At 43.7% G+C, this 12,873-nt stretch overlaps 1 protein-coding gene across 2 annotated transcripts; it reads right to left on the bottom strand.

Moving 5' to 3' along the window:
- Window positions 1-5,434: 5,434 nt before the first annotated feature.
- BTF3L4 (basic transcription factor 3 like 4) lies at window positions 5,435-12,335 on the bottom strand. Of its 2 annotated transcripts, XM_054384161.1 has the most exons (6): window positions 12,290-12,335; window positions 11,106-11,169; window positions 10,184-10,297; window positions 7,761-7,962; window positions 6,463-6,522; window positions 5,435-5,555 (listed from the first exon to the last, which is right to left on the bottom strand). In XM_054384161.1, exons 2-6 carry the CDS (start codon window positions 11,157-11,159, stop codon window positions 5,509-5,511), a joined length of 477 nt encoding a protein of 158 aa, XP_054240136.1. In that variant the 5' UTR covers window positions 11,160-11,169; window positions 12,290-12,335; the 3' UTR covers window positions 5,435-5,508. The 2 variants fall into 2 exon arrangements, with proteins under 2 accessions (XP_054240136.1, XP_054240135.1); XM_054384160.1 differs by lacking the exon at window positions 7,761-7,962 and having other exon boundaries at window positions 5,517-5,555; window positions 12,290-12,323.
- Window positions 12,336-12,873: the final 538 nt, after the last annotated feature.

The raw sequence follows: 12,873 nt of genomic DNA, 5'->3' as shown, positions 1-12,873 counted from the left end.
TGTGGCAGCTGCAGGGTCAGATGCTGCTACCACAGCTCAGGCTGCAGTTTCACAAGCTGGCCAAGCCTACCAAAGCAAGCTGCTAGGAGAAACAAGTGAACTCGTAGCACGTGTACAACTGCTGGTCAGTCTCAACAGCAAGGTGAGCTGGGAACCACCTGAAGACCAACACTGCAAAAAGGAGCTCACAGCCAGCTGAGGAAGGTGATCCAGATGGCCTCAGACATCGGTTCCTATTGCTGGTGTTCGGGAGAGCAAAGGGGAAGACTTATCCCTTGGTCAAGGTCTTCCAGGACTGGTGACAATCTGTTGATGTTTTAGGTATTCCCTTGCCTACATCTGGCAGGAATTTGCATCGCCTAGAAATTGCCAGCTTCACTCATGGCCTCCAAACCAGGTCTAAGATTCTCCCAATGTAGCTTGTGACACATCTCCCAGTGTCTGTAGAAAGCTGGTCATATGGCACTGGCTCTTGTCAGCTAAGTTGCATTACCACAGGATCAAAAAATACATTAAATACTTGCTAATGTTACTTTTTGACATAAGCATTTACTGTAGCTGCTGCAAGGATGTTGCAAGAAAGGGCAAGAGGTCACAGAAATCCTTTTATTGAGATGGGATGTGTGCACTGAAAGGTCAGCAGGCCTTGCAACAGGATTGTTTAGAGGTTTGCATTTGCATTGATACTTCAAAAAAATATCAAAAGCAACTTCAAACCTCAAACGAGTGGATAATCTCCTACTCCAAGAAGGAAACTGGTTTATCACAGTTACAGAATCCATCTGCAATGCAAGCCCAAAGAAGCTCTGCCTAATGTTTGAGAATCTGACAAAGAGAAAATAGGAGTCTGAGCAAGCTGTGGGGCTGCTGTTCAGTGAGAGGGTGTTCAACAGAGAGCCCATCAAATAGCAGCCATCATCACATGGAAGCAAAGTAGCTTCTTTATGCCACTGGCACAGATGCAGCTCTTTTCTCTCAAGCATCATCCAAGTTCTGTGTTCGTTAATTTACCTCACACACATTCCTAGGAGGTAGAGCAGCACCCCTGAAATGCAAACCAAGGCACTGAAGTTTGAGGTTTTTTTCTTGCCAGGTACAGCACGAGCCTGAACTAAAAGCCCAGCTCCAAACAACCCTGCTCCAAACATCAACCCAAGCTTCCACCCAAACATACCAACACCAGCAGTTGCTGAATTAGTTGCTTCACTTGCTCTACTTAGCTACCTGAATACTTGATTGACACTGCAGCCCCCATATTTCTGCAGAAATCAATGAAGTTCTTCATTATCTGCTCTTTGAAAGAAGGGTATGGGATTAAAATAGTTTAAAAAACCACCAAAACCTAAAGCAAACATTACTTGACGGGAAAGCAAACAGCTGACAGTGAATAACCATTCCTGTAGCTCTGCTATCACTTCCTTAAGTTGCCACGGCTAGTGCTGTGATGTGCTTCTGTCCTTCATCAATTCTCTTGCCCAAGCACAAAACACAGATTTTTGATCAGTGTAATCATGATCTCCAGAGCAAGCTATCTGCTCACTATGAAGTCAGTGCTGGTTTGTTCAGCAAACAGCAAGGGAAGACTCATCTTAAAGACAGGTGGAAGAATTTGCTCCATTACCTTCACCTACAGCAGAGTTTGCCCTGCCCCTCATTCAGCCCCGAGTTTGGAGCTGTGTAGCCTGATCACAAGGAAGCTTGGGAGGATGACTTCATGGACATTGCTCAGCAGAGGCATGACTTCATCTTACAGACAGTACAGACTTACTGCTGCTACAACTTCCTCAGTTCCTTGCTGTGAACAGCAATACACTGCTCGGTAATTAAACTGCAAGACCTCCAGTGCACACACAAAATCCCAAATGTTTGTGAGGATCCCAGCAGAAGGTAGTTCACAGCTACTTCAATTCCCATGGAAAGCTGGCAAGTACAAGTGAATTACTTCCACAGTTCAGCAGAACTTCAGTAGCATTATAAAATTAATCCTTATCATCCCTGGGCACTCTTCCAGTATTTCTACATGAAGTCCAAAACCAAAAAATTCAGTTGAGCCCTCTCTATTGTATGCCTAATGTTCCTTCAGCTCCTTCCACCATACCAACATGGAGCTGCAGTTTTGCTATCGAGTGCTGCAGGAGCAATCCCTCAGCAGCACTCAGTGCCAGGGAGTGCATAGCCATCTCTGCCACCCATCACACATAGGCATTGTGCATGCACAACTGCAGGTTCACACAGCCTTGCTCTTCTGCCCAACAGCAGCGTGCCAGTCCCAAGTTTCTCCTCCATACACCAAGGAACTACACAGACCTACTCTCACAGTCAGAGCAGGAAGACCAGCTTTGGCTCTTCGACATTTGCTACATTCTCCATTCTTTGATACACAGCTGCTGGGATTCTTTCCCCATACAGTCCAAAGGATGTTTCAACCTACTTTCTGCTCCATCTTCCTACTTTCAGATCACTGCCAAGTTCTTTAATATGCCAAGTATTTAAGTAGTGGGCAAGTGAGCTTAAGTATAGTGGTTATCATGCTTCAAGCCAAGCAAAGAAATTATAGAATCAGAATTGTCAGGGTTGGAAGGGACCTCAAGGATCATCTAGTTCCAGTCCCCCTACTGTGGGCAGGGACACCTCACGCTACAGCAGGTTGCTCAGAACCACATCCAGCCTGGCCTTAAAAACCTCCAAGGATGAGGCTTCTACCACCTCCCTGGGCAACCTATTTCAGTCTCACCACCCTCATGGGGAAGAACTTTTTCCTAACATGTAATCTAAAGCACCCACCCTCTAGCTTGGGTCCATTCCCTCCAGTCCTATCACCTGACATCTTAAAAAGTCCCTCTACAGCTTTCTTGTAGCCCTCTTCAGATACTGGAAGGCCACAATAAGGTCTCCTCGGAGCCTTCTCTTCTCCAGGCTGAACAGACACCAACTCTCAGTCTGTCTCTATAGGAGAGGAACTCCAGCCCTCTGATCATCCCTGTGGCCCTTCACCCTCATGAAGGTAGTTTCTCCTGTACCAACACTCCCCTCAACATTTCCATCAGCACATACAAGCACTGTCTGCGTTACACCAAGAATAAATACAAAGAGAAAGAGCTTTTCCCACAACAGCCTTGATGGGTTACTTTTAATTAAAATCAGTTTAATGATTGATAAGCTCTAGTATTTCCAGCAGTGGTTGACTTTTTCCAGATACAGTGAGAAACTGAAGATAGTAACTACATAAGCTAGCATATTTACGTTAGTTTACTGGTTGGCAAATACAGGAAAGAGTGAGGCTTTAACATGTAAGTTGTCATGACCAAGAGCAAAAATCAATGAGTGTTCTGTAGGAGTCTGTTAAGTCCAGCTGTACAAGCTTACGGAATAATCATTTCCAATGCTTACTCTCATGCTCTCACAAAACTATTTTTGACACACTTCCTACATCAGAAACCCATCAGCACAAATTTTCAGTCTCTGATTACAGAATTTAGGGAGAAGGGATGTCCCATACATAAACTCAGAGCAGCTGCTACTTTGAAACGTTCTTCACTCATGGTCCTTGAGCAAATGAAGAACACCGCACACACCATTTCCTAGCATCTCTCATTTGCTCCTCAAGCTTGCAGAGGCAGCAGAAGGCAATTCAGTGTGCCTGGGCACACATTCATGAAGACATCTCTTCCTTATCCACAGATCAAATGCAGCTGCATTAAGGTCAGCCATACAACAAACCCAAGTTTCATTCAACACTGCAGGGAAAACAGGAGGGTGGGTTCATGGGAGTGTGAAATCCTAAAGCTCCTCCCTAGTCCTGCCTGTATCTCCCTTAGACATTGCCAGCAAGGATGGAACAGAAACAGCTGCTGCATCCACCTGCTGGTCCTTGGCTAGTGCTGCAGGGAGGAGACAACACACCAGAGGCAGCGGTTCCTCTTTTGTACTGGTATTTTATTTGGTAGTAAGGTCCATGTAGTATAGAAAATAGAACAGGAAAACTGAACAAAGCCTATAAAATAAATGCAGGAGTTCAGGTGATGAACCACTACAGCTCTGCTTTCGTGGTTCCATAATGAAGTCACCAGAACTCAGGTACTGCTTGCCTTGTACTTTTACAGTTCTCTAGCATAGGAACCTACATAAAAAGCTGATATGTTCTAATTAAGCCATAGTGAAGTGACAGATGTAGAGGGAGAAAAATGGCTTTCTTAAGCCACAGCTGCCCTTGACACAGGTTACAAGGATGTCTAACTATACCATAATGCACATTACATCAAGAACCTTGAAAGAGCCTCTGAGAAAATGGGTTCACATTAAGCATTTTAAAGAAAGGTCATAAATACTGCACTGTACTAACAGTACCTCCCAATGCCCTCTTTATGCCCGAGGAGCATTTGTGGGTTTTAAGAAGCTACTATATAGGTGACACCAAACCTAGAGGTAGGTTATAGGCAAAGGTAAGTTACAGGCAAAAAAAAAAAAAAAAATCCCTTTAGAGCCAGTCATTGCTTAAACTGCCCAGCAGGACGCAAGGCAGAACGTCAACAACTCTTTCCTCCCACCTTCAATGTTGCTCCCACCGTGCATTTAATTCCTAGTGCCTCAAGAACGACAGGGGATCATCAGCTGCTAGTAAATGCAGTCATGCCAAGAGAACAGCTTGAAGTTATTCAAGCAAAAATCTGTTACTGTGCAAAAGTGATGCACTGGACCGTTACCAACTAGACCTCCAAGTTCAGGAAGTGACATGATGGTAGAGAACCAAAGTGTTTGTTTTCCTTTTGAGATGGGAAATACTCTACATAATCAACAGGAGAACATACTGCTAGGCCTACATGAAAAGATCAAACATTAGCTTTCCTCAAAAGTTTAGAGAGACTAGGAAAAAAAATAAAAATAGAGAACAGTTTAAAAAAGCACCCTTTTCCAAGACCAAGTTTTGTTTTTTACCAAGTTACTGTACCAAGTGAGCTGGTGAAGCAGCTCACCTCCACTGCGAGCTAGAATCAGCACAAGGCTGACAACCATTATCGTGTGTACGAGAAACATCCCCAAGCACAACTGTGAACAGCAAATTCAACCCAGGTTATAACTTCAGGTCACAGAACGTGCACAAAGTTTTAACCTCAAATACCTTCTGTGCACTATTTGGTGACAATCAAAGTAACAATGCAGAAGATTGGTGTTCTTTCTACTTCCAAAGGAGAAGGGGAAAAGGTTAAATAAGTGTCCTCCAATTAGTTCTCCACTATATGTACACCCACACACATACACACACCCACATGCACACACCCCTCAAACTGCACTGACGTTTCTTTTTGACGAAAAGAGTAGATCCTGGGAGCAAGTGCAAAATGCAAAATCAACTGACAGAAAATGCTGAACAAACAGCATCATAAAAATACAAAATATTTATATTACTGAACTATTAACAGATGATGTTCACTGTTTCTTTAGAACTTTGGAACCACATAGCTGATTTCTTAAATCTAGTCCATGCCAGCTTCCAGAACTATCAATGTTTTAGTTAGCTTCATTCTTTGATGCTTCATCAAAGTTTTCTACGAGATCTGAAAGAGATGAAGATATGTATTATACAGTAACGCCCAGGAACACCACCCTCAGCAGCTTTAATGCAAACGTGTATTTCAGGGAAAGGCAAGTATTTCTTTAACTATACATTTGTACACCATTATTCACAGGCAGATTTCAAAGGGCTTTAGGAAGTATGGTTTGGTTGAACATACATAAAGCACTAGAAATGCAGGAAGACTCAGATCAGTGGAAGTTCAAACATGAAGTGATTAAGACTGGATTTTTGGACCTGCTCTATTAGCTGCAGCTGAGTCTTGAGCCATCAGCATTCTTGAAGAATGCCTGAAGTTAGCCACCCCTTAACTGTTGTGCTCTAACAAAGAACATTTGAGAAAATTAAATTTTTATGCAAGGTCACAAAGACACAAAACAGTGGCAGGGCATGAGGAATTGAACCTCTGGGTCCACTGGTTTGCTGTTTTAGCTGATACACCACAGTGATAGTTACAGCAGAACATGGTTATTGCTAGATAGCTATTCATTGACTAAGAATTGACAATATTTATTGAGAAACTTTCAAGACACTGACATTGTTTCTTCTATGACAGAAATAAAAATCCCCACTCCAGGCTCTGATTTAAAGACCAGCTGATGACCATGTCAATCATGAGATTTTGCAGCCCTAAACCCCAGCCCATGTGGATGTTTAGATTACTTGCTCCAACAGCCCTCCCAATTATTTTAAGGTATTTGCATGCCAGAGTTACACAAATTGAAGAAGGTAAATATTTTTTCTAAAACGGCAATCCAAAGCCATGTTTTAGTGATGCCCAAAGCCTCACTTAGCAAGTAAGAATATAATGACACCAGGAGCTAAATATTTGAATGCATGAGTTGAAGTACACAGACATTAAATGGACATACAAATGTCTATGTGCCTACCTGGGACATCGTCATCTTCCTCATCAATATCTTCAGATTTTGGCGCCTTACTATCCAGCACTGTAAAAAAGAAATTTGGTGCCAAGTGCTCATCATAAAGAATTAGGGACAATCATACAACAAAACAAAAGTACAGGTGAAAGAAGCAAGCATTTCCCTGATCCCTAACAGTGACAACACACAAAGGACTGGGTATCAACAGCAAACAGCTGTTCATATGCCAAAGTATCAGCACAGCCATTCTCAAACGCTTAGGGCTATGAATGCAGAGCTAGCTGAAGACTAAATGATACAGAAAAAAACCCAGTGTGACTACACCTTCTAACTGGAGTCATGTGCGTCAACAGAGTGATGATGTGGTACCAATCACAGACCAGCACACAGAATTCAACTATAACAGGGCCACAACTATAGAAAAAGTACTTCTGTTTCAAGGGTTCTGCATCAAGCAGCCTTCTGTAAGGCATGGAACATGCTACAGTGCATCTAAAAAAATGCAACCATTTAACAATAGACCTATCAGAAATAAATAGAAGTATTTCAGGTCTGACTGCCTGCACTATCTACAGAGAGCACAGTAAGCATCGCTTGGTATCAACATTGTACCAAAGAAACCATCTATCTGTCCTAAGTGCAACATATCCATTACAGTTGTTTAAATGGCCAGTTCCAGGCTGGGGAACCATCACCAGAGTCCATTTCTTAACTCTAAAAGCTAGAGTAATAGCTACACCACACACATACATACACCATGCTCCCATGGTTTTTAAATGAATAGGAAATAGTGGCATTAAGAGCTGATTTTAAAAAATACTGTATTTTGAATCACATCTTTGATTTTTGAGTAATTTTTAGAAGTCTTAGTTTCTAACTCCAAGGAGAAATAGAGAAAAATAACGTTTCTTCTTCTACATTCACAACAAAAGCACATTTGGTATGAACAAAGAAAACAGAATTGGTTCCCTGGCAAAAAGATGTTCTTCCAGGTTAAAAAAAAAAACCAACAAAAAAAAACCCACAACAAGAAAAAGACTTGCTTTCCTAAGTGTTTTGTCCAGCTGCACACCTGGAATCAGTATGTCTGACACCAATTTTATCTTAAATCATGGCCTTTCTTTATGCAATCTTGTATCAGTAAGAACAAAAACAAACAAAAAGCTTTGTTACTCTTACTGTACTTCCACAACAGTGACAAAGTGGTCAAAACCATACGTGCTTTTAGGTAACATGAAATCTGGGTTAAAAGTTTTAATACTTCATATGTTCAAAATACAATGAAAGATTCCAAAGAGACCTACCTTGTCTTGGGAATTGTTCAGCTAACTTCCTGAGACTTGTTAAGCTGTCAGCACCAAGCTGGCTTAAGATGCCTGGAAGCATTTCTGTGATCGGTTTAGCCTCTGCATGACCAGTGATTGCGAAAGTGTTAGCAGAGAGGGAAGCCTGAACCTTGGGGTTGTTGAAGTGAATGACCGTTCCATCATCTTTTATCATGTTCACCTGGTTAAACACACCAAGAACATTTACCAAAGCACTGCAGCACCTTCTTAACAAGCATGATAAACTACTAAGTACATTCTACACCTAGAAATTTACCAAGGCAGCACTCCTCCAGGAGAAAAATACAACCATGAGAAATGTACCTGAAAGTGACACCACCTGAATTGGCAGTACAAAGTAAAGGTGAAATATGGGTTCATACACACTATGTGAAATACACTTCTCCCAATAGCAAGTAATAAACCTTACCACACAGCTCATGGCTGTTAACAAAGGCAAACCCATGCAGAAGTTACTAGACTGTAAGCTAGAAACAAGTTACTATCAGGAACATGTAGGGAAAAAAGAACAAACCCCAAAGCCTTCAGCTGTGGGGTAACTTCACAAACTTGAAGCTCTAACAGAAGAGCGGTGCCAAGTAAGTTAAAGACATCACCACTTGCAGCTATCTGTGCCACCTATCAGGGAAACATTTCTGCAGCGGAACTGGCAAAGGCACAAGATTCACAGTCTGGTGTAGCTGCTGAAGCTGCCCAAGGCAAGGATGCCTCCTGACAGACACACAACTGGAGGTTTATTCACCCATTGCCCAGCAATTCCAACGTGACTCTTTTAAGACTCAGAGCATCATGCAGTGACGCCCTACTCCTCCCTCATCTCCTGAGCCACCAAAAATTAAATTTTACAGCCAGTATAGTGGCTTGCCTTGCTCCTGCTGTCATTGTTTATACTGGCATATCTGATTTGGTTTATGTTTTTTTAACTGAGAGAGAGACAGAACCGAAAGTTCAAATAGCTTTTTCTTCTGGGCATGGCTGAACTATGGCTCAGTGGAAAATAATTTTGTTTGATAAAAAGGAAGAGAGGAACCAAACAACAGTAGTAAACTTCTGTCACTAAAACTTGTAAATATTGGTTTTACAGGGAGAAAGTATCAACTTGGAAACTAAAGATTAAAATATGACACCATGTGAGTTGCCAATCTTCACACAGCAGCAGTTTCAATAGGAAAGCCAGGTGTTCTGCTTTCCTGCAGAACTGAAGATGTCCTGTCCCTTACCCCTGGGGAAATGGTGAAGGCTTCAAGCACTGTCATCCTCTCCAATGCCAAAGAAGAGCTACTCATGTTTGACTCAACATTACCTGTCTTCCCAAACTCCCTCTACACAAAGCTGACCAAGGTCAACTTGTGTCCACCTGAACACAACATTCTGCAACTATGAGCCCAGCTATCAAGGTAGAAGCATGTTCCACTACCCTCTTTCATACGAAGACATTTAAAATCCTTAATAACTAACTGTGTCTGAATAAAGAGCTTATGTTCTGCAGGGGGAAGAAAGACAAATCCAAGGCAGAAGAAAAATTGTGTCTCTTTGGGTTTGTATGGATGAGCATGTACAGCAGAGGGATGAAAGCTTACAGACAAATTGCACTTCTACACTGCATCTGCCTTTGAAGAGAAGGAGATACTAAATGACCTCAGGAAGCACCTTGCAATCCTGCTTAAATTAATCACAGATTAAATATTGTGTTTCTCTAACCAAGCACTACAGTAATATTGAGTCCATGATGAAGGAACATCTCCCCCTTCACACAGGAGTGACACCCTCCGCAATGGTATGGAAAATGTGAGTTCGTTATTTGATAGGTGCTGAGCAGACATACTGTAGGAGAACCTGAATCCTCTATATTCCTATAGAAGTGGGGTCTGTAGAGTCTTGGCTGTGTTCCAAGAAATGTCACTTCCTGCCATTATCACAAACAATCCTGGTCATTTTTATGCAGTAAAGGGACCTAATTTTAATAATACAGACTTCAAAGTTCCTACTCCACGTATTTTTATGCCTTTCTTTACATTCTGCACCACAAACCCCTTCCTTTCCATGTGTCTGCATAGTACACGTGTGTAGTGCTCTTGGCTCTAAAGCAAGTAGTCCAAGTTCATGAAGCAAGAGAAGTTTTGTTCTGCAACAAACACAAGCCACAGACACGACAAGGAGCTTACTGGCTTCTATTGTCACTCTCTGGCCAGGAGAGCCTTCTCCCTTCTTTCTCTAGGTATCTATCCACTAATGAGAATGAGACAACATTCAACCAAATAATTTCACCTATCAGTAACCAATCATGTAAGTGTGTGCAGAAAAGAGAAAGCTGTTAAAAAAAACCCCAACAATGTAGTGAGTTCAATTTCAAAGAGGAAGAAGTTGTTTCATCACCATACCTCTTCAATGCCAGCAATGTTATTTACTGCCAGTTTTTTGAGAGAACTCTGAAGTTTTTTATCGTCAGCTGTAGCTGTTCTGTGCACCACCTTCTTCTTTCTGCGAGCTGTTCCCTGGAAAAGAACCAAGACAACAGTCAGATGTCCTCAATATATCCCATCACTTGACTTATTGAAAGTCACATTGCACTCTGATCAACCTGTCTTTAAGATATGAAAAAGCTCTGTAGTCAAAAATGCTTCTTAACTTACTTCCCTTCACCTACAGCCTTAGCTGTCAGTCTCAATTTTAAGATTTTTCTCAGAAGACCCAAAAGACATTTTCACTTTCCACAAAATAAGATTATAAAAATAGAAAATATTAGACAATATATAAGAACCACCTCCAAGATGAAGGCCAAATACAGTAACTTGAAAAGGTCAGGCTTTCACAACCAAGTAATGAAACATCTTGAAACTCTTGCACAGAGAGCAATTTTGGAATTGCTACTCTGCAAGTTTTTTGTATGACCCTGCCTAGTCAGGTGATGGAACACCTCCACTGAACAACTACAGGCTTTTCTGTCATATGAACTACCTGCTGGCTCAAAGAAATAGCTCAAGAGTCAGATAACCCCTGGAGCTGGCACAAAGGAAAAAGAGAAAGGCAGAACTGGAACAACCAACAGGTAAAGCTTACCTTGAGCTTTCACAGGTCACAACAAGTCACTGAATTAAAAAGGAAGCTTACACATGCTGGAAACCACTCATCCAGCAGTTGTGCACTGTTCAGATGCTAGTACCAGAGTTCACACCACTGAAAAACTCTACTTTTTGGTCTTCAAAGGCTACTTCTCCCCTGCCTCTTGTGAACTAAAGGTTGTTTTGAAAAACAAATTTGTCCTTTGAACTGACAAGAAACAGTCTCTGATGGCTTTCTTACCTTTCCTCCTATTCGGACCTGTGCCTGAAGCTTGGCCAGTTTTTCTTGGTTCATGGTGCTGCGTCTAAGGAGTAAGAACAAGACACAGCCATAAATTAACCATCAAAACATGAAGGAAAAAAATGGTCTGTTTTGAAAGTAGTCCTGAAACTGCAGAGGGCTCAACCTTACAGAAAATCTGCCCAAACAGTGCAAGCAAACAGACGAACAAAAACCTTTGAAGCCATACCACCTAAATAACACAGTGTGGGCTAGCTGAAGTGTCTGTGCCATGATGAGGCAAATCAAAAGGTACTAACTGAGAATTCCAAATACACCAGTTCACTGCTGGAACCATTTAACTGATCTACTGACTTCAGAACACACCCAAATCACATACAGCACAGCCGCTTCTAGGAAAACACCTTAAGAGAACTCGCCTGAAAAACTACACTAGTTTGGAATGCTATTCCCAAATAATTAATCTCTGATACTTTTGGCTAATAAGCCAACTCCAAATTCGATGTAGCTCACATCTTGACAGACTTCCTACATGAACCTCTGGCAAGGTATCCATGCAATTCAATGACTGGGAAGTTAACCAAGCAGTTTCTCTAATGGGTCATGTGGGCCCTTCAAAGGCTGGAAAACCTGAAAATCCGAAATGGGTGGGAAAATGCCTCAAGGTTTCCAGGACAAGGCAGGCAGTCATCAGTGATCCCCTGAATGAAGGAAAAAACCCCTCTGCATTTGCGATGTGCCCGGGAGGGGAGGACTGGGCTCCCGCAGGTGAGCTGGAGCCAGGAAGGCCGTACTGCCAGCGACTCCGCCGAGAAAGTAGAAGGAACTCAGGGCAGCAGAGTAGTGCGCTGGCCACCCCCAAAAAATGGGCAGCGGGAGAGGATTAAGGTCCCGTCCCTCGGGAGACAAGGCAACGCCGCCTGGCTGAGGCGCCGCGGCACGAGGGGAGATTCGCGGGCCACCCGTGCTAAGGGCAGACCCCGCCGTGCTCGGCGCCAGGCCTCGCTCCCCCGTCCTCTCTTTGCAGAGCGGCCGGCGCCCACGGCCCCAGCACAGCATAGCACGGCACGGCACGGACGGAACCGAACTGCGGCGCCCCGCCCGCCCCGCGCACGGAGACGGCAGAGAAAGGAGAGGAAGCCATGCTGGCGGGCCGGTGCCGAGGAGCGCGGGGAAAGTCTCACCTAAGCGCGGTGGATCCTCCGCAGCCCAACACGCGGTGAGAACAAGATGGCGGCCAAAGAAGGAAAGAGAGGCGCACAGAGAAAGGAAGCTTCGCGCCACGTGACGGTGCCAGCGCGCCCGCGGATTGGCGGAGCCACACTCCACGGGGCAAGGGGCGGTGCCACGGTGCGCGTGCGCACGAGCCGTAAAGCCTCCTGGGAGTTGTAGTCCAGGAAGGCCGTCACGGACCCGTGCCCCGAGGCGGGCACTGACGCCCTAGGGGGGACACCGATGCCGGGTAGCCCAGACTGGGGACGCAGCGGCTCCAAATGTCACCACGCACCGTTCGGTGCGCAGTCCCCCTTGGCGAACTTTCCTTCATATACGGGTGCTTGCGGTCAGTTTTACTTTCCCAACAAGGTGGTCAAAAATCGGGATAAAAGGGTTTATTTGGGAAGAAGTAAACCCGGAGAAAAGTCATCCTTCGTCGCCTGCGCCTGCCAGGGTAACCCTTGATTTTATTCATGACAGTAAGCAGGAGTTTCGAAAGCCGGTGTGACTGAGCTATTCCTACCCAGGGAAGCCTCTGCTACCTGTGCGGAAC

The sequence above is a fragment of the Indicator indicator genome, chromosome 10, assembly GCF_027791375.1.
Source record: "Indicator indicator isolate 239-I01 chromosome 10, UM_Iind_1.1, whole genome shotgun sequence".
Classification (NCBI taxonomy): Eukaryota; Metazoa; Chordata; class Aves; order Piciformes; family Indicatoridae; genus Indicator; species Indicator indicator.
Note: the sequence above shows the minus strand (reverse complement) of the source record. Positions and strands in the feature narration are given on the sequence as shown.